Genomic DNA, 20,068 nt, shown 5'->3' with positions numbered 1-20,068 from the left:
TTCCATAATTATTTTAACAGACGAAAATAAGGAGTAGCTGAGGCCACTTGAAGTAACTTTTTCATTTGCGAAAATGCAATCCGCGGCTTCGTTTACGAGTTATTAACGAAAAACACGGACCTCAGCTACCCCTCATTTTCGGTTGTTAAAATAATTGTGGAACACCTTGTATAGACACCTGGCCGGTGTTCAGAGGGAAGTTTGCTTAACATAAAAATGTCGCGTTCAAACTCGCGGCCCGCGATTCGACCCGAACACATTCAAATAATCCCTGATAATTCTGAAATTAAAAAGTAATTTTTTATTTCTTTTAGCGCACAGAAGTTTCCGCTTTAATTTGTTACATACTTTGAGGAAATTCTTCCAAAATAACTTAAATGATCCAGACCTGTCTTAGGAGGACTTCTTCTCGATTCCGCATATCCTGCATCTCTTTTGTCATTGCGGTATTATTAATATCAGTAAATGCCAAGTCATTATTTAACCCCAAACATTCTTGTATAGTTTTATAATTCTCCTTGGCTTTTCGGCCAAGTATGTTATTAGATAAATTTCTTTTTCCAACTTCCAAATGAATAACTTCTTCTCTCAATTCCTTTAGCATTGCCTGACAGTTGCCCTTCTCACACTGAAAATTCTTCATTGAATTTTCATATTGTTTAATCGCATTTTCAGAATTTTCTAAACCTTCTTTTCATATTTCTTTTACATCTGATGGTAGGCCTGATCCGTTTGCCAATATTTTGCTATCAATCTTCTGTGTCTTCGAATTTCCTTTCCTCTTTCTGTCGTATTGTTCGATAGCTTCGGTTAAATTTCTTTTTGCTTCTTTCGATTTCTGGATCAGATCGTCCAGCGAGATTCCTAATAAAACTTCCGCTGAGAACATTCCTTTTCGCCTTTGTTTTACAGTTTCACAAGCATTCGTTATATTTGTATGTAATAAATTAACACTTTACCGACCGCTAGCGGCTTAACAGCATACGCACGTCCATCCGGCTACTCAGCCACGTATTCTCCCTGGCACCGGCGTTCCGGTTTAGACTGCCGCGCTTCGTACGCTCAAATAAAATTGTCTGCTTTCTGTTATTATAAGATAATTGGATTTAATAAAATCTTTTATGTTCATGATATTAATGCTAAATTACGTTTTTTTATGTATTACAATAGTTGTTAGTCAAATAGTTATATAATATACCATAATCTATACTACAAATAAGAAATGGTCAATATTTTTTTAAAGTATGATATCGTTCAAAACAGTCGCCTTTATGTAGTGGAACTTCGCAAAATTTACAAACAAAATATGTTCTACTACTTTTCTTATGAACTGCACAAACTCTACATTGTCTTTGTGGTTTTAAACTTCGACCGCTGGTCATTATATTTATGAGTTTATGTTTCCCGAAATTCGACAGTCTTCCGGGATAGTCTAATCTGGACGCTCTACTTGTGGGTTCAGTACTAGGTAGGTTGTCATCGAGTTCCATACAATTAGTTTCACTGTCTTCTGTCCACGAAATTGCCACTTTGTGTAGGAAATTCTTATACGTAATATTTTTTTCATTTAGAACTGTGTGTGTATGCTTTGAATGCTGTGTATGAATGAATTGAACAATGCACAATTGATGGAAAACATTACAACCCGTTTAGTCCATTTTTTTTGTTTTTCTGAAAATGGAATAATACGCGAGATATTGGCCCGCACGATCTACGCCCTTCATATATTTATTATAATTTATGATGGTATTAGGCTTCTGTATTGGGGCTGTTGATCTTTTGCTTCTGCTTATGGATTCCATTAATTGTGCAGAATGTATGGTAGTGATCATATTCACAGTTCTTCTGCCATTATTCCACACTTGTAACAAAATTTGATGATTCCTACGAAATTCGTATTGTCCTCTATGAATGTCGTAATGTTTGTAGTGATTGAGGAAGACCTCTGTCTTTGCGAATGGTTCTATACACTCGTTCTTTATTTTTGAGGAGAATTTGAGCCATTTTGACACTATTGTAATAATTGTCTTGATAAATCTGGTGCCACATGTTTTTATATGGTTCAATAACCGTTGAAACCGTGTCTATTCATTTCTTGCCATCAGCAGCATAAACGTGAAAGTTATATATGTAGCCTGTGACAGCTTCACACAGCACTCTCACAAGTATTCCGTTTTTGTAATTTTTGCGGGATTGTTCGTTCTAATCAATAGTCTGCCTCTCCATGGAATGATACATTCATCCAAAGACAATTGTTGTAAGGGTTTATACAGGTTATTAAATTTTTGTTTTAAATAATCAATGACAGGCTGGATTTTAGCAAGCCTATGTAAATTCTGAGGTATGTTGTTATTGTTGCAAAAATGCCAGCTTTGCATTATTTGCACAAATCTGTTCCTGCTCATTACTCGTGAAAAGAATGGAGTTTCTATAGTTCAATCAGTGGACCAATAGTCGTAAAGAACGTCTTTTTTTATTTGTCCCATTATAACTATTAGCCCTAAAAACTTCTTCATCGTTTTATCAGTCCATTGGCACCGTGATATCAGTTCATTTTTTGCTTTTGATGGAGTTTGATATTTTTCCATGACCTTGTAATATCTGTTAGATTCCATCACCAAGTGTTCGAAAGAATCATTTCCAATAAATAAATTGACACTCTCCACCAAATTTTCGGAAGAATTTGGCATAATTTTTATGCCAGGGCTGCCTTCGAACGGTTCTAAAATTATTGCTTCGTCGTACGTCGACCATGTATCATCGTTATCTGCAACGTTATTTGCATCGTCTTCGATGTTACTTATTTCGTCGTCTTCTGAATCACTATATCTTAGTGCAAAAACAGAACTTCGTCTCCGGATTATTACATCGCTGCCATCACTTTCATCACCACTCTCACTTCCTGAATAACTGTCAGGTCAATCTGATAAATCATCTAAATAAAACTCTCCGATACCATTTTTTTCGCTCATTGCGAACGGTAAAATTTTCAAAACGGTATTGATATGAAAATGTGGGAAGTTACAAAGCAAGACAACTAATGCAACTGAGCAACGTACCTCCATCCTAAATGACAAATGTCTATCGCCAAGGCAACCGATAAATAGGCTATCGCTTGGTGAGCGTCGTCGACAAAAGCTGATCAATCGGCTACCGGTCGGTAAGCGTTGGTGAGAAAAAGCCGATTAATCGACTACCGGTCGGTAAGCGTTGGCGAGAAAAAGCCGATTAATAGGCTACCGTTCGGTAATGTGTTAAAATGAGCAGGATTGCTATAATAATTATCCACATACAATGAATGACCTTTTCCCAAGTACGGTTTAAAAAGTGTTAAAACGATATTTCCTGTTTTGCCAATTTCTTCCACGTTCTCTGTCATGTGTGAATCACTACCTGTTTATACGGTAGTATTTAGTATGTCGCCAGTTTTACAGTCGCATAATACGTATGTTTTATTGCCAAATCGGCTTCTTTTGGCCGGTATATACTGCTTAAAAGATAGTCTGCCTTTGTATAGTAAAAGACTTTCATCTATGCATAAATTTTGAAACGGATAAAATGAGTCCTTGAACGATTTTTGAAGTCTGCTTGAAACGCTGCTAATTTTTGCAAACGATCAGAAGAATTTTGATTATTATCAAGAAAATTGCAACATTTTCAATAAAATTAAATATCTATCTCTACACATAATTTCGCTAAAAATATCAGTTTTTAAAAGTTTATCTCTAGACCAATACTCGCTAAGCCGTAATTTTTTGTTTCTCGACATTAATAGCGTACATGCGAGAAAACAGTACAGTTCGTCGACAGTTGTACCAATTTTGATGTTACGCATGTCATCATTCACTCTACGTGCACAGTACTTATTTGTCTTATCCGCAATAAGACCCACAAGATCAGGTGAAAAAAATAATTCAAAATAATCTAATATTGCAGGGGAGAAATTTATGTCTTCTTTCTGAAGTCCAGAATTGGAAGTATCAAAATTGTGAAATGTTAATTCAACATTCTCCATAGCCTATTGGATATTATTAAGGCTAAGTAGCCCGACGTTAAGCGTGCGCCATGGACTGCCCATTCTGCACGAAAAAGTCTACCATGAGCTGCGTGCTTTTTACGAAAGAGCGCAAGTTGAGCAGACTGAATTTTCATTGCAAGGTATATTGATTGCAACTGAAATAAATTATGTGGTGACCTCAAAAGCCTTAATAACTATTTATTTCATTAAGCAACAATAACATGAACAATATAACAGTAGCAAATTATATCTTTTAAATTGAAGATTTAATAATTTTGTATTGTGTAGTAAATCTCAAAGCAGGGTTCAATACATAAGCCAATGTTACATTTGTTGCATTCGTAACGCGAGTCAGTTCTGCGATTATTTTTAGTGCAAAGAGCGCATCAGCGTCGTGGAGATTGTTTTTCATTTTGTTTAGTTACGCAGGATGTAGGGAAATGCTTCTCCGTTAACCGAAATGGAAAGTCATTCGAATGAACTCTTCCTCCTTTAGCCTCTACTCTATGTGGTGGCTATTCTCGCAAAATATCTTTTATGAGAAGCAGATGAAATTTTTCAAATGTGTCAGTTTTATTATTAGAATTTTTATAAAGAATATATGCTTTATATATAGCGAGATCTAAGAGGTGGAAGAAATATTTTTTATACCATCTTGTGCTTTTTCGAACGCAGTGGAGTGATCTCAAAATCATATCGATTTTATCAACTGCGTCCATCAAGATATTGTAGTCTGCTACACACTTTGGTTTTCGCTTTGGTTCGCCAGTTTGATAATTACTTTTTGTTGTTTTAACGAAATCATCAGAATGTGAGGTGGATAGCATCCATTCGCCATACGTTTTTTGTCACGCCACTTTAATGCTAATAGATTGTGTGTCGATCTATTTGTACATTCTCCGCCTTTTAATTTTTCTTCCATTTTTGGCATATCTTTTCTATTTCTTCGCACTATTCCAAAGGCATTGGTTTTTTCCTTTTCGTGTAGTAGATTGTATATATACGGACTCGTGTACCAGTTGTCAGTGGTAAGTATGATTTCAGGAGTAGTTGTCTAGTTGATGGTACTTCCTCAGTGATATCATTATTTTTTCCTGAATTAATTATGAAGCCTAGTATATAGCCGGTTTTGCAATCGCGAATAACGAGTGACTTAACTAGTTAACTGTGGCGATCTCTTTGCAAAGCGCCCACTAGTGTGTGTCGGGATAATCAAGCGATGACGGGTATAGTCGTGAAACACAGAGTAAGTGGCGCTGTTGAAATATTTGGTCAAAAAGACGACTTTATTTTAGAAAATGATCAATTTTATTAGTAATATTTACACAGTCGCTCAACATGAACATATATTTATGCATAATGAACGGAAAACTTAAAAAAAAATCAAATATTTACAGAAGTTAAAAATTTAAACTGTTGCTGTCGTGTCATATTCACGAAAACAAGGAACAACGCATAGTGGCACTTTGCACGTCGGATACCAATACCGCGATTCTTTTCTAATCCTTTTTTTATAACAAACAGCACATCTTCACGAAGGATTTCTCGATCAAGCGCGAAACATTAGATGTCATTGAGCGAGATTGTGATAATTTTTGTGATTCGATGGGATACGATACAATTGTATCCTCAATATATTCTAATAAAAAGTTTACTCGGGTTAATTTTCCACCGTTCTTTTTATACATTAAATATGAATTTAAACATATAACATCTAAAAGATGGAGTTATATTTTTATAATATATTTTTAACCTTTTTCTTGCTGTTGAGTATGCAATAATTATGCCGTCACTTATATCTACTCCACCCATTTTATTATTATAATCGACAACTACTTCGGGTATCTTTTTTATTACATTCCTTTTTTCTATCTCTACGATGTTGTCGTTATGGACGCTACTTACAAGATAAACTTCCCTATTATCTTGCCATTTCAACAACATAATTTTATTCTTAAATTTTCACTAACTTCTTTACAAATACCAATTCTGTTTTTCCGAATTGTGCCAACAACGTCCGTTTAATGTGCACACAGTTTCTCTAGGAGAGGAGCACTAGTGTACCAATTATCTAAATAAAGTCTATATCCACGTTCTAAAAGTTCATCACATAATTGAAGGACAAAACGAGCTGACATGTTAAATTCTGAATATCGTGGATCATATTCGGTTTCTTTCCCTGTATATAGATAAAAATTCCAGATATAACTCGATTCACTCTCGCATAGGGTGACCGATAGGCAAACCGACTTCTTTTTGAAGGTATATATTGCTTCCATGCTAACCGCCCTTTCCACATTAGCAACGACACATCAATGCAGATATCCATTTTTGGAGTGAACAAAGATTTACATTTATTTACCACATATTCCAAAACAGTTTTAATTATGCAGAGCTTTTTCGATGGCATATTATTGTGGTGTTCGTTATTTTCAAAATGTAGAAATTTGAATAATAGTAAAAATCGGTATACAGCGAAAATTTGGCCAAAGATCGTTGTACTAATGCTTTCCCTTTTCGAAAAATACATATGGAATGCTGGCTTCTTTACAATACCTTGCAACATCAACATCGCGGCAAAATATCCAATTTCATTATTAGTTGTTGATTACCATTTTCTCATTCTTGATCGCGGCTTTAAGTTCGGGTGACTTTGCAAAAATTGATCCAAATATAAATTTGTTTCTTTCACCATAATGTTAATAAGATGATCGTCTAAATATTTTTCTATATAAAATGAACCCTTGAATCGGAATTTTCCTGGTACAATTTCATGTTGACCATGGTTGGCAAGAAATTCAAATGGTTTTCTGTTACCTCTTGCACTTTTCCACTTAACATTTGTATCTTGATTTTTTTTTGTCGCTTTTATTATCTTCGGAATAGGTGTCGACGAATTCATAGCGGTCGGTTTCACTATCAGATTCGATGTTTTCATCGCTAACATCCTCAGAAGACGAAAATATATGCAACCGGTTTCGCTTTATTACAGATGAAACAATGTCATCGTCACTAGAGTAATCACTCATTTTGGGGATAAAATAAGCTAAGAAAAATAGTAGTTTACGAAACTTTTCTGAATAACTTTATGATAATTAGGCACTTGAAATACTTACATTGCATTTTACTTGACTGATACGATTCACTGACTATTTGATACACACTGAAATCCACTGCGTCGTTCAAGTTTTATGTCGCTTCGAGATTTCAAAAATCAAATGACAAAAGACAAAAAGGCAAATCGGAGCAGATTTACATTCCTGAGATCTTTATTAGGGGGGGGGGGGGGTCAGTGGCACGCGTAAGAGCCAATGAACGGATATCGCGGCTGCGCGGGAACCTAAGTGGGGGCTTCTAATCGCGGCCCGTACTTCAGGCGTGTCACCACACACAACGCGAAAATCCAATTCTCCGAAAACTAATAAATCGCCAACCTTTCCTTCTCCATCCCCGATGAGTCCGAGAACTGCACTGCATAGCAACAAAAATTGCCTGCTCCAAAGCAAATGTTCTTGGCAACTTTGTTTATACATAAGTAAGACTAGTAAAAAAAAAGAAATGTGACAGCGCTTTCCAGGAATCACCGCAGATGGAGAATCTAATATACTTTGTTTTTGTTTTGTTTTGATACATCAAGATGAAAATCGGGATAATCAAAGATCCAGTGTTACTACACTGCTTACGAGTTAGCTTTCAGAAAAATATGAATCCAATTCAAATTATTTATAATTTTCATTTATTTGTTTCATTTCGTCTTGACTTCTAATCATTTCAAACATATTAAAATTTACGAATATAATTTAGTTTTCGCCAGAATTACAATTTAAATATCAAATTGTAACAAAATTTTACGAATGACGGATACAATCGCCGTGACACAAAATTCTGCCACATCTCCATGACGGATATAGTCGTCGAACATATTTAACTGGTTAATACCAAATCTACTTCTTTTTGACAGAATATATTGTTTAAAAAATAATCTTCCTTTAATTTTTTATCCTTAAAAAATAATAATAGGAATAAATAAATATTGTTACAGCGACTTGTCCAAATCAAGTCGCTGTAATGTGAAACTGCCCTGTTGTGAACAACTCCTTAAAGAATAATAGAAGATAGGGGTTGCCACGCAAAAAAGAGTGTTACCAACGGACGATCGAAGAGTCGAGATCGGACCGTCGAACGATCAACATCCCACTTCTGAAAGATCTGAATTGTATTTGTATCGAATAGTGTTATAGTTAATATTCTTTATTGTAAATAAAATGCCGCGACGCGAGAGAAATGGTGTAATTCGCAACATTGGGGGCTCAGCCGGGATCGAAGAATCGATCGGAAATGTCACGCCGGCATTGGAGATCCTGTTTGCAAACCTCCGACAAGAATTATGCGAGCAACTGCAGGAGCAGCAGAGGCAGTTCGAGGCGCGACTGGATGCGGACAGGCTTCAGTGCGAGGAACGGGAACAGGCTGCTGCGTTCGAACGAGAGGCTCGCATGGAAGAGAGGATAGCAAGGATCGAGAACCAATGCCAGGTGCTATCGGATTCATTGCGAAATTCTATTTTAAATTCTGCGGCATTCTCGTCAGTTGAACACTCGGAGGCGCGTGTAAATAGTTCGGACACTGTTGTAAATAATGTTAATAGTGCACATATCGAGAGTGTGCCTATTGCTCCGAGTGCTCCTGTAGTTCCTTCACGGTGGGTGCCATCGTTGCCTGCGTGTCGTTAATTTACACGCTTCGTAACTGGATTAGTATATGTTTTCTGCCGCGAACACTATTGTTAACGCGCGGAACTCTCGTGCCCTTTCTGGGGTTGTAAGGCCCGGATTAAGCCGTTCGAGGACGCGTTTACTCCGGTGCCGCTGATATATTGCCCGCCAAATTAATATTGGGCAATCGGATTCTACTGGTAGAGTGGTGGTTGCGCGTACAATGTACCGATCGCGAAATATCTCCCTTGATTATCCCCTTTGACTGATGGAGGGATAATCGCGAGTGTATTCTTCGGCTGACGGAAGAATTTCAATGATCTACAGTCACCTCGACTCGATCGTCGGAGTACGGAAATGCCTGAGTGGCTCGACTGTTGGAGCTGGAGTGGTCTCGACTTGTGATGGTCGTCGAAAACAAGAAAATGTATGGTTCGACCGTTGGAACCAGAGTTTTATATGGACTTGCGATGGTCGTCGAATAACACGGGATGATCGTGGGTGCGAGTCGGAAGCGAGACTAAAAACGAATAAGACCCCAACCGGAAGATGAGAAAAAACAGGCCTGACTCGCGATGTGCAGGCTCTTTTATCGTGGAGGTTTCCCTGTTCATGACGGAGAAGTGCACTGATTGGTTTTGCTTGTCGTTGCATTTGCCCAATCAGTGACTTCTTAATCCTTCGCCAACACCCTCTCGTTACGCCCTGAGCGTGTCTTGTCTCAGAGAGGGTATGAGAATTTATTGCCGTCATCGACGAAGCGACCGAAATTCCTCCAGGTCAACTCACGGTGACCTCGGGTACAGCGGTAGGCACTCGAGATGACCCTTCGGAAATCCCGGGTTTATGACACTTATGGTTATTGAGGAAGACGGCGATGAGGTTCGAACGCCACATGACTGGCAGATGTAAAAAGTCTTGTTCTCAAAAATAACCTTTGTCACGTCCGTGTCATAAACCCCGTCGACGGAAACTCCTCGAGTTTTGTTCCTTCGGGACAGAACATGCTCCCCCCCGTTGATTGATCAGATTGATCAACCTTTGCGATCTGGCGTGGATTTGACTTGACTAGCCTTAGTGTCTTTAAACCTCACTACACTCCGATGAAGGTTCTGGATCGGGGAATGGTTTATGTATTCCTTTTGCCACCTCGTCCAAAAATGCTGCTTCACCTTCTGGATGTGCTGCCAATTCGACAGCCTGTTGTTCGGGATTGCCCTGAAATCAGTCTCGGCAATGGCCGTTAAAGAGCTACCAATCAAGAAGTGACCAGGAGTCAAAGGCGATGTATCGTTTGGATCGGAAGAGAGGGGAGTGAGCGGACGCGAGTTTAGAACGGCTTCAACTTCGATTACAAAAGTATTGAATTGTTCGAATGTGAATAATTCTTCACCGACGACTCGTTTGATATAATGCTTGAATGCCTTTACAGCCGCCTCCCACAATCCCCCGAAATGCGGAGACAGAACCGGCGTGAAATGCCACGTGATTCCCTTCGTGGTGAGGAAGTTTTGCAACCTTTCGTCCCTTGGGAGTGTCCTGCAAATTTCCCTTAGTTCGTTGTCGGCCCCGACAAAGTTGGTCCCATTATCCGAATACGTGTTTTGACATGCCCCCCTGCGTGCGACGAACCGTTTGAGGGCCGCCATGAAGGCATCCGTCGTCAAGTCGCCTGCTACTTCAAGGTGTACGGCCTTTGTCGCGAAACAGGTAAATATGGCAACGTATACCGTTATACGGATTCGATTTCGGTGCCGTCACTCCTTTATGTAAAAGGGGCCGCAATAATCGACACCGGAGTTCTGAAATGGTCGACTCTCGGTGACGCGTGCCGCAGGTAAATTTCCCATCAGGTAGTCGACCGTTGGGAGATTAACTCGAAAGCACCTTACGCATTGCCGTACAATTTTTCTAGTCGTATTCCTTCCATCGATGGGCCAATATGTTCGGCGCACGTCATGCAAGGTTGCGGTGATGTCTGAATGATTTTTCGTGTGAGCGTCGCGGATGATCAAATCAGTCACGTGGTGACTCCTTGGTAATAAAATTGGGTGCTTCTGGGCGAATGTTAATGCGGAATTTTGGAGGCGACCCCCCACGCGCAAAGATACCTTCGTTGTCGAGGAACGGGTGCAGAGGTCGAAGTTTGCTTCTAGGGTGTAATTCTCCGGATTTTAGGTTTTTGATATCTTGTGTAAATGTAACTGACTGGACCTGATGATGCGGATGTTGGCTTCTTGTAACTCTTTGATGGTCAAGGGGCCTGTGTTACGACGGGCAGGCACCAGACGTAGACAATATGCTATAATTCGTCGGAGTTTTTGGATGCAGGAGTATCGCGTAAATATCTCGTTGGGTTGATTGATTGAGGTGACGAGACAGTGATTCTTTTCGTTTCTGGTAGTTCGTTAGAAAGGGTGAAGCTTGAGTTGGGCCATGTGGATTGTTCTTGAGAGAGTCATGCCGGCCCGTGTCGCCAGAGTGTACTGCCGAGGAACTGTGTCGGTGTGGTACCTCTCGAAAGTAGATCGGCTGGGTTATCTCTTGATTTGACGTGACGCCATGACGACGGTTTGGTTTTGCCTTGAATGTTGGCTACGCGGTTCGCGACAAATGTCTTCAACGTGGACGGCTGTTTGTTCAGCCAATTTAATACGATTGTGGAGTCGGTCCAGAAGGTGACATCGCGAATGTCATATGTGATGGCTTTACGAACGGTTTGATAGAGCGAGGATAAGAGGACAGCTCCGCAAAGTTCTAAACGTGCGAGCGTGATAGTTTTTAGTGGTGTGACACGAGATTTCGCGCAGAGTAATTGAGTTTTGACACGACTGTCTTTATCTATTGTTCGTGCGTATAAACAAGCGCTGTAGGCTCGTTCGCTGGCGACGCAAAATCCGTGTAGTTCTATCGTTTTTGCCCCTTTTGTGATTACGTGGCGCGCGAATTCTATGTTGTTTAAATGTTGTAACGAGTTCTCGTATTCGATCCACTCCGTGTGAAGGCTGATCGGCAGAGATTCGTCCCAATCGATTTTTAGCTGCCAAAGTCGTTGCATTAGGATTTTGCCGATCACCGTTACGGGCCCTAATAATCCTAATGGGTCGAAGATCCTGGCGACGGTCGAAAGAATATTTCTTTTGTTAATTTTGTTCGTGGTGGGTGGCTGCACCGTGTATCGAATGGTGACGTGTTTAGCGTCCCATGATATGCCTAATGTTTTCATCGTGGCTGTGTCGCCTAGTATCTTCGGATGAATAAGATCCTTGTGCAGCCCCGAGAGAAGTTTGGGTTCATTTGAAGCCCATTGCCGAATGGGAAGACCTCCCTTCCTCAAGAGCTCTCTGACTTGTCGTTGTATGACCTGCGCTTCCTTGATCGTATCGGCGCCGGTTAACAAGTCGTCGACGTACAAATCTCGTTTGAGGATGGTCGCTGCCTTTGGTAGGTTAGTTCCTTCGTCGCTCGCCAGTTGATGAAGACATCTTATGGCGAGGTATGGGGCCGACGATAGTCCGAACGTGACGGCGTTTAGCTCGAATGTTGCTATTTTACCGTGACTGTCTCGCCATAGAATGCGTTGGTATGCCCGATCTTCTGGACGAATTAGAAATTGCCTGTACATTTTCTCGATGTTGGCGGTGATGACGACTGCGTGCATTCGGAATCGAATCAACAACGAAAATAAATCATCTTGGATGATGGGGCCTGTCAGCAACGTGTCGTTTAATGATAGGCCGCTGGTCGACTTGGCGGAGCCGTCGAAGACTACGCGAACCTTCGTAACAAATGGTTACTGATGATTCCAAGAGAAATGGTAAGCTCGGTGATGACAGATTGTCATGATACACCGGCGGGTGGCCATTTCGGAGTGAACAAAACTCTGGATAGGGTACGTCGAAAATTTTACTGGCCTGATAATCGCAAGGATGTGGAAGACTGGTGTCGTCGATGTTATACTTGTGTCGCAAGGAAAGGTCAGAGGGAGAGGGGACATGGACCTCTCAAGATTTATAATGTCGGGGCACCGTTTGAGAGGGCAGCGCTCGACATTGTGGGACCGTTTCCGAAGTCCGCGGCTGGTAACAAGTATGCGCTGGTCGTTGTGGATTATTTCACGAAATGGCCGGAGGTAGTTCCGTTGCCGGACCAGCGCGCGACGACTGTTGCGAAGGCCCTTCTTACAGAAGTTGTAAGTCATCATGGCGTACCGTTGGAACTCCGTTCGGATCAGGGGAGAAATTTTGAGTCGTCGGTCTTCAAGCGGTTGATGATGCTGCTTGGTATTAAGAAGACTCGCACTACTCCTTTGTATCCACAATCTGATGGGCTCGTAGAAAGGTTGATTCGGATTCTGCTGCAGTATTTGTCAATGTTTGTAGCGAATCATCAACGGGATTGGGACCATTGGATACCGTTACTTTTACTGCCCTATCGCTCAAGCAGACACGAGACAATGAAGAACACTCCATCGATGATTCTCATTGGTAGAGAGCTTCAACTTCCAATGGATCTTCAGAGAGGACTCCCGCCTGATTCAAGATATGAGGAGGACGAGTTTGTTCAGCAAACGCGTATCAGACTGGCTAAAATTCATGAATTTATTCGTCAGAGACTGAGAATTAGCGGAGACAAAATGAAATCTTGGTATGATGTTTACGCGAATTCAATTACGTTTGCTACAGGCGAGAAAGTATGGCTGTTCCAACCACGAAGGACAAAAGGAAAATGTCCCAAGTTGCAGTCCGCGTGGGAAGGCCTTATGTGGTACAGGACCGCCTGAACGACATTATTTATCGTGTAACTCGTTCTCCGAAGTCGAAACCGAAGATCGTACATGTTAACCGCTTGGCTCGCTACGACGCTGTACACAGGAACCTTTGACTGTCTCTCATCCAAGAAGAGGACGTTTCTTCGCAGAAGACGAGGGAGTAATCTGTGTACTGACACGCTGAGCTCTTTCCATTTGTAGAAGAAACGGTTCGATGGGGGAAGGAAGTTGTATCCTCTGGAAGATTACGTCCTCCCACTGGGGAGTGAGGACGTGTTCTCAGGAGGGTACACCCTATCCTGACTGGTCCACAAAAAAGAGATGCACTGGATCCTATATTACTGCAGGTAGTATCCTGTGGTGATTGGAGGTGCATCCGGGGAAGAGTTTTGGTGTTTGATCAGAGCAGGGAACTCCCGGGAAGTCTACAAGTGAGAAGTTCTCAAAACTTCTTTAAGAAATAAACGCTCAAGCCTCAAAACGAAGAATTAAGAGGAAGGGTGAGCGACAGAGATAAGAGCTGTACGCGTCGAAGAAGTACTGACGTTCTGTTCAAGGTTTTTTTGGTGGTTTTCCCCTGAGACGGAGGACAAATGTCAGGACGTAAACTGTCTAGGAAAGGCCACCTGGGTAACTAATTACATTCTTTCGTTGTTTACCTACTGTTCAGACAGAAGTACTTGCGGTGGAGGTTACCTGTCAGTTGTCCGATGGAACGATAGTTCGAGGTTGTAGGACTGAATCTGGAAGGATTAACGGTTCGATTGTCGTTGGTCAACAGAAGGGAAATTTTCCGCGGCCGGGACGGCCGCTCATTCGGCGGGGAGGGCAATGTTACGGCGACTTGTCCAAATCGAGTCGCTGTTATGTGAAACTGCTCTGTTGTGAACAACGGACAATCGAAGAGTCGAGATCGGACCGTCGAACGATCAATATCCCACTTCTGAGAGATCTGAATTGTATTTGTATCAAATTGTGTTATAGTTAATATTCTTTATTGTAAATAAAATGCCGCGACGCGAGAGAAATGGTGTAATTCGCAACAATATTAATATTAATAAAAATATTTTAGGAAACCAGTATAACGTTATACCTTCCGTATCGAAATGATTGTCTGATTTATAAACTTGAAACAAAATAACATGCGCCTTTTAATTATATAAAAATAAAAATGACCTTTTTTATGTGAAAATATATACTTATTATATTTGTGTAGCCGTATCATACTTAGTAGATATGCTTACGCCTTGAAATTAATGATAAAGCAAGTGTAAAACATTGTAGTGTCCTTGTCCCATTTTGCACATCAAAAATATTTTATCTACCTAATTCAATTTAATATGTGAATACATATGTGTGTGTGTGTGTGTGTGTGTGAGAGAGAGAGAGAGAGAGAGAATTCTCCCATTCTTACCTCAAAGGTTCAAAAGTGCTCCAGGCTTCCTGGAACGTTCCGAACGTCACTATAGAACACAAGATCACCTCAGTGCATTATAGAAAATGCCGTTTACAATAGTAAAGTTAGCTTGTATAGCCATTCTTTTGGATGCAGAAGAAAGGGCTGCAGTAAATAATAATGTTTAGGAAGAGGAAGCGTGAGTAGTCAATGTGGAGATATTCCCACATTATTTAGGTGTGAATTCTGGTACATTTGAAATGATTCTAACAGAGATTGAGGGGAAAATTGAAAAGCAAAATACAAAGTTTCGAGAACTATACTCTGTTCAAGGTTCGTCTTTTCGATGCACCCCCCGCCCCCTTCGTATAACTGAACGATTTCAAAGAAACCACATCTTCCTAATTCACTGAATTCACAACTTTGGACATCGTTTCACCATACTTTTCAAATTGTCACATTCATCTATTTCTATTGTTTTCAATAGAACCGCAACCAGCGCTGGCGGGAAATTCGAAATGCGGAAAGTTAGCTTTCGTAAGCAACCGTTGCGTAGAATCAAAATCGGGACCGAAGTGTGCTTGCGACGCTACCATTTGACATTGCCATTTGAACCATTGGCATCATGCAGTCTCATTTGTGAGATCTCACCTCTACAAATACGGCTCTGAGCACGATGTTGTGCCAAAATTTAGAGGCGTGAAGGCGGCAGATTCATTTAATGTTCGACGTTCGACGGAGAAGCATCGATAAACGCAAAGTAAGTGCATACTGTTGTAGTAACCGTGTATATAAAAAGGACAACTGTGGCATTTTGAATTTATAACGCGATAAATTTTTTGTATTGTAGCAATTTATTCTAGTAATTTTAGCAATTTACTATTCGTTGGATGAAAGAAACATTCTTCGCGTTATAAATCCCAGACAAGATACAAAATAATATTTTTTCTTTTTTCACAGTACGATGGGAGCACAGTTATCGACTAAAATGGAGGGATACACCCTCATCACCAATAGTGAAATTATGGTCCCTCCCCCTACCATTGCTAGTGTCACGGGACAGATCTCCGAATAGACGTAAAGTATTTTCCGTAGAGAATACAAGTATAAAATAATGCATAGAATGACGGCGATACTGAGTACGAGATAATGTAGATACAATACTAGAAGTACGAAATAATGTAGATACAACTATGTTGACACTGAATCTAGAACTGCTTTATTGGGTTTTTGTAGCCTTTTATATACGCGATTTTTATCATAGAGTATGGGAGTAGGGCTACATCTGGGGTCATATTCCAATGGTGATACACCAGGCAAGATACTGGAGTCTGGCTTCACACTAGAAACGATGACGATACTACGAAGTTTGCCTGTTTTTATTTTAGGTATTCGCACAGTGCAAGGGAAACACAGCTGCTACTGTGAGAAGGTTGGAGGAAGAATATCCAAATTTGCGTACACCGACAGAGTATGCTGTACGTACGTTGGCACGGCGTTTTTATACCCGCAGCATCACTGAATCAAACGATGAGGATACTGGGAGATCATTTTCCGCGCGGACCCTCCAATCAGAAGATCAAGTGCAAACCCTAATAGTGGAGGACGGCACCGAGAGTGTACGAGGAATCTGTCGCCGCTTAGGGTGTCACAATTATAATAACCATGATTTTTAATTACGTAAAAAGAAATGTTCTTCATCTGTAAATTTTTATGCATTTGTATGTATTTTTTTCTAGTGTTAGCAGCACAGTATTTAATGTAACCGTATAAATTCACACAGGTGCAGGAATTGCTGGATACGGACTTCGATCAACGGATTCAATATTCAAGGTGGCTCCTAAGAGAAGTAGATGTAGAAGTAGTAGGTGTTTCAATGCTCATAATTTGCATTTGTGGAGCGATGAGAATCACCGTGCGCTTCGGCCACACCATGCACAGGTTCGATCCTCAGTCAATGTATGGGCCGGAATTTGTGGCAATTTTATCGTTGGACCGTAGATCCTTCCTAACAGGTTGGACGGTCCAACGAATAAAAATTTTTTTTTTGAACATGTTCTGCCGGAGTTTGGAGTTCCGGCAGAACATATTTTATCAAATGGACGGTGCTCCGACTCATTTTACCACACAAGTTCGCGCCCGTCCCGACGAAACCTTTCGAGAGAGGTGGCTCCGACGGTCGTCCGATTTAACCCCTAGCCGTACTTTGACGAGTCTGACTCGTGATAATCAGATTTAGATTCGTGAAAATAAATGCAGGCCAAACGTAAAGATCACGAGTGAGACTTGTGGAGACAAATGCAAGCCAAACGTAAGCATTACGCGCAGCTTTTCGCTTTCTTGCGTCCTGGTCATGATCGATGATGGAAAATCGTACGAATTGTTTGCGTTAATTTCTAATGAAATGTTACGATTCCACGTAAAGCTACGTAGAATTGCTGCAGATTTTACGCAAAGCAAATGCCACCGATGCTGAGCATCTCCGACGGGGACATCATCCTCCTTGCAGCTAAGTAATGACTCGTCCATTGATGGAGGATTCGCTCGAGCGTGGACTCGCATTTCTTTGGCTTGAGAGAATAACCTGTCGAGAGTTACGTTTCCATCTTAAAAACCACCGCGTCGATGGATACTGTATCTATTCGTCTTATTCTTGTTTCCGGGTTCCTGCGTTCCCGAGTTCCTGACCTCGTGACTCCGACTTTGCCCCCCTCTCCCCAGCGAATTCGCAGGGAATAGCGCAAGAATCGTCGCAAAAAGTCGAGGAGATGGCTTGTCGGATTTGTTCAACACCATTGCGTTGGTCAAACAACTGGAAACTGCCAGCAACTAGCTACCACTGGACATTTATGGAATCGTCGATGGCGGATTAGAGAGGCCGAAGATGGACCCGATCGGTTCGCCTTCCAACTGCTCCAAATCAATCGGAGCAAGCTCGCGTTGCCCACGCTTGACGGCAACGGCAGATGGAAAAATCCCCCGATCGGGCTTGGGAATCGTGTCAAGGACAATCGAGGATCGATGGCGGCCGATACGATTGACCGATCGCGAGATCAGGCGGTTTCGTAACCTGACCCAGGACACACACCTCGCTGACTCGAGTCAGCCGCCAACAATAGGAGAACTCGTTCTTCGTGAGAGAGATCCCGAAAGCAGACGCGGGTCGAGGTGAATAAGGTGGAAAACTTGGGTGGATATAAACGTAGATGGATATAAGGTAGACCGATGTAGTGATGCGCACTTGTCGGGAGTGACTAGCCGAGCCTCCTGCTCGTGGTTGCCTCGGGCGATCACGGGTATAATGTGCAAACGCACAGCACACGGGCTCTCGCGTGTGTCACGGCACCTCTCCACCTGCGCCGGGAGAGATGATTTCTTGTCAACCGATTGTAGAAAGCACGCAGAAGAGGCATCGGCTCTCGTGCCGTTACCGAAAATATTTATTCCAGGCCTTCGGTATCGAGGAGATTAGATGCTACCGGTAAGCGCGCGGCAAAACACCAAACATGCAACGATTTTTCACGAGAGTCTTGCGCGGTAGTCAGCTACGTTGCTCCTCGTAGGCATATGTTTTATGCATCCTTCCGATGGACACAGGAATATTCGGAACAGATCGCACCTTTTCCTAACCCGGGTTTGAACGTCATCCGAGGACATTGTCCAAACTGCTAAAAAAAGACCATTATAGACGGTTATTAAGTCTCTGTCATCGATTCTATCGACATTTGTCTGGACTAAACGGAAGCATGCGATTCGGAGACTCTTCGTCCAACCGAAGAAGCATTCGCGGCGTACGGAAGGAAGACGATCGGAAATTTGCAGGAAACAAAGTCTCACGCGAACAAGGGAGAAGAGAAAAAGAAGGAGAGAGAGTAACGACGGGGACGGACATGCCTCGACTGCGATTTCGTGGCGAAACAAGAAAATCGGGAATAGCATGGCGTGTTCATAAGAGAGTGGTTTGTTTCGTTCTTTCATCGGACGCGCCTTGAATAGCAATGTTCACACGCTAGCTACTGGGCCGGGCTGTTGGGTCCGGGCACGCAGAGCCTGGCTCTGTCGGGTGAAAACGAATTCCCATTGACCGGCCCGGCGTGGCACGGTCGACCCGACCCGGCCTGACTCATCGATCTCGCGTTCTCGGGCGCCTCGTTGCGCTCTCCTTGACTCGCAGTCAATTAACTTCGATTTCACGGTCACCCAGTCCCTGGAATGCGAATAACAATTTCATCGTCGAAACGGTGACCCGGTGCAACTTCCGCCGCTATCGATCTCGGCTCCGATCCTTTGCAGCTCGATTGTCGACATTGTCGATTCAATTTTGTCTGAACGCGTGACGACGATGCAACGAACACGCATCGAACGATAGGATGCTTAATAGCTTCGCGTGCTTCTGTACCGGGGCGGCGCAACAGTGGAACACACAACGACGCAGTGAAATGTTTGAAAGTGTTATTAGTCCGAGCTAATTACGCGAAGCCGTGTCATTCTCCTAAAGATTTTAATAAGATGAAAGTACCGTAACTGTGTCCGTCGCTTCTTCCGATTATGGTCACCGTTCTCTTTCTTGCCAGGAATACATTAAATCTACAGCCTGTTCTAAACAGCAATTGCAGGGGAACTGCGGAGCGGATGTTTCTCCAGCGTAAACATCCCGAGGATGCTAGAAATCACATCGTCGACAAGACGAATCGTCCGCGTGGTGAAAGTTCATAGAGTCGCGCGTGCACGCGCGTCAAAGTCTCGAAGGTCCTCTCGAATTTCAGTGAAAGTCTGGTCGCGACAGAGTCACTCGTCTTGGGGCATCAGGAATCGCGGCTTCTGTTAGCAGAGGCCTCAACAGGACCCAACAGGGGATCTAATGATCCACGCGTACAGGGAAAAGGAACGCTCTCCGCGACTCTGCGACGGTCGATCCACCTCCCCCGCGCCCGCGGCTTTCTTCGAACCGTCTAATGACGGAGCTGCGGGCAGAGGTGGCCCGGCTCCGTCAGGTGGTGGAGGCGAGACCGGCTGCTGCCGCAATGCCTCCGCCGCCGCCAATCGTCGGCGCCCAAGGGCCGCAACGCCCTGGACGAGAAAGGTCCTCACCCCCACCTGCGGCTGGGTCAGCGGATTTGCTGGCGCAGATAGACTCCCTCATTGATGCCAAATTGGCATCGTTTAGG

At 42.4% G+C, this 20,068-nt stretch overlaps 2 protein-coding genes across 2 annotated transcripts; both read right to left on the bottom strand.

Moving 5' to 3' along the window:
• Positions 1–9,767: 9,767 nt before the first annotated feature.
• Positions 9,768–10,382, bottom strand: LOC143262581 (uncharacterized). Its single transcript, XM_076528215.1, has one exon. The coding sequence runs from the start codon at positions 10,380–10,382 to the stop codon at positions 9,768–9,770; it is 615 nt and encodes a 204-aa protein (XP_076384330.1).
• An 809-nt stretch (positions 10,383–11,191) lies between these two features.
• On the bottom strand, positions 11,192–12,358 carry LOC143262580 (uncharacterized). The gene has a single exon (XM_076528214.1). The coding sequence runs from the start codon at positions 12,356–12,358 to the stop codon at positions 11,192–11,194; it is 1,167 nt and encodes a 388-aa protein (XP_076384329.1).
• Positions 12,359–20,068: the final 7,710 nt, after the last annotated feature.

The sequence above is a fragment of the Megalopta genalis genome, unplaced genomic scaffold (assembly GCF_051020955.1).
Source record: "Megalopta genalis isolate 19385.01 unplaced genomic scaffold, iyMegGena1_principal scaffold0153, whole genome shotgun sequence".
Classification (NCBI taxonomy): Eukaryota; Metazoa; Arthropoda; class Insecta; order Hymenoptera; family Halictidae; genus Megalopta; species Megalopta genalis.
Note: the sequence above shows the minus strand (reverse complement) of the source record. Positions and strands in the feature narration are given on the sequence as shown.

What these genes read in the sequence shown, in the direction of transcription:
- LOC143262580 (XM_076528214.1), bottom strand. Translation starts at nt 12,358, where the DNA reads ATGTACAGGCAATTTCTAATTCGTCCAGAAGATCGGGCATACCAACGC.
- LOC143262581 (XM_076528215.1), bottom strand. Translation starts at nt 10,382, where the DNA reads ATGGCGGCCCTCAAACGGTTCGTCGCACGCAGGGGGGCATGTCAAAAC.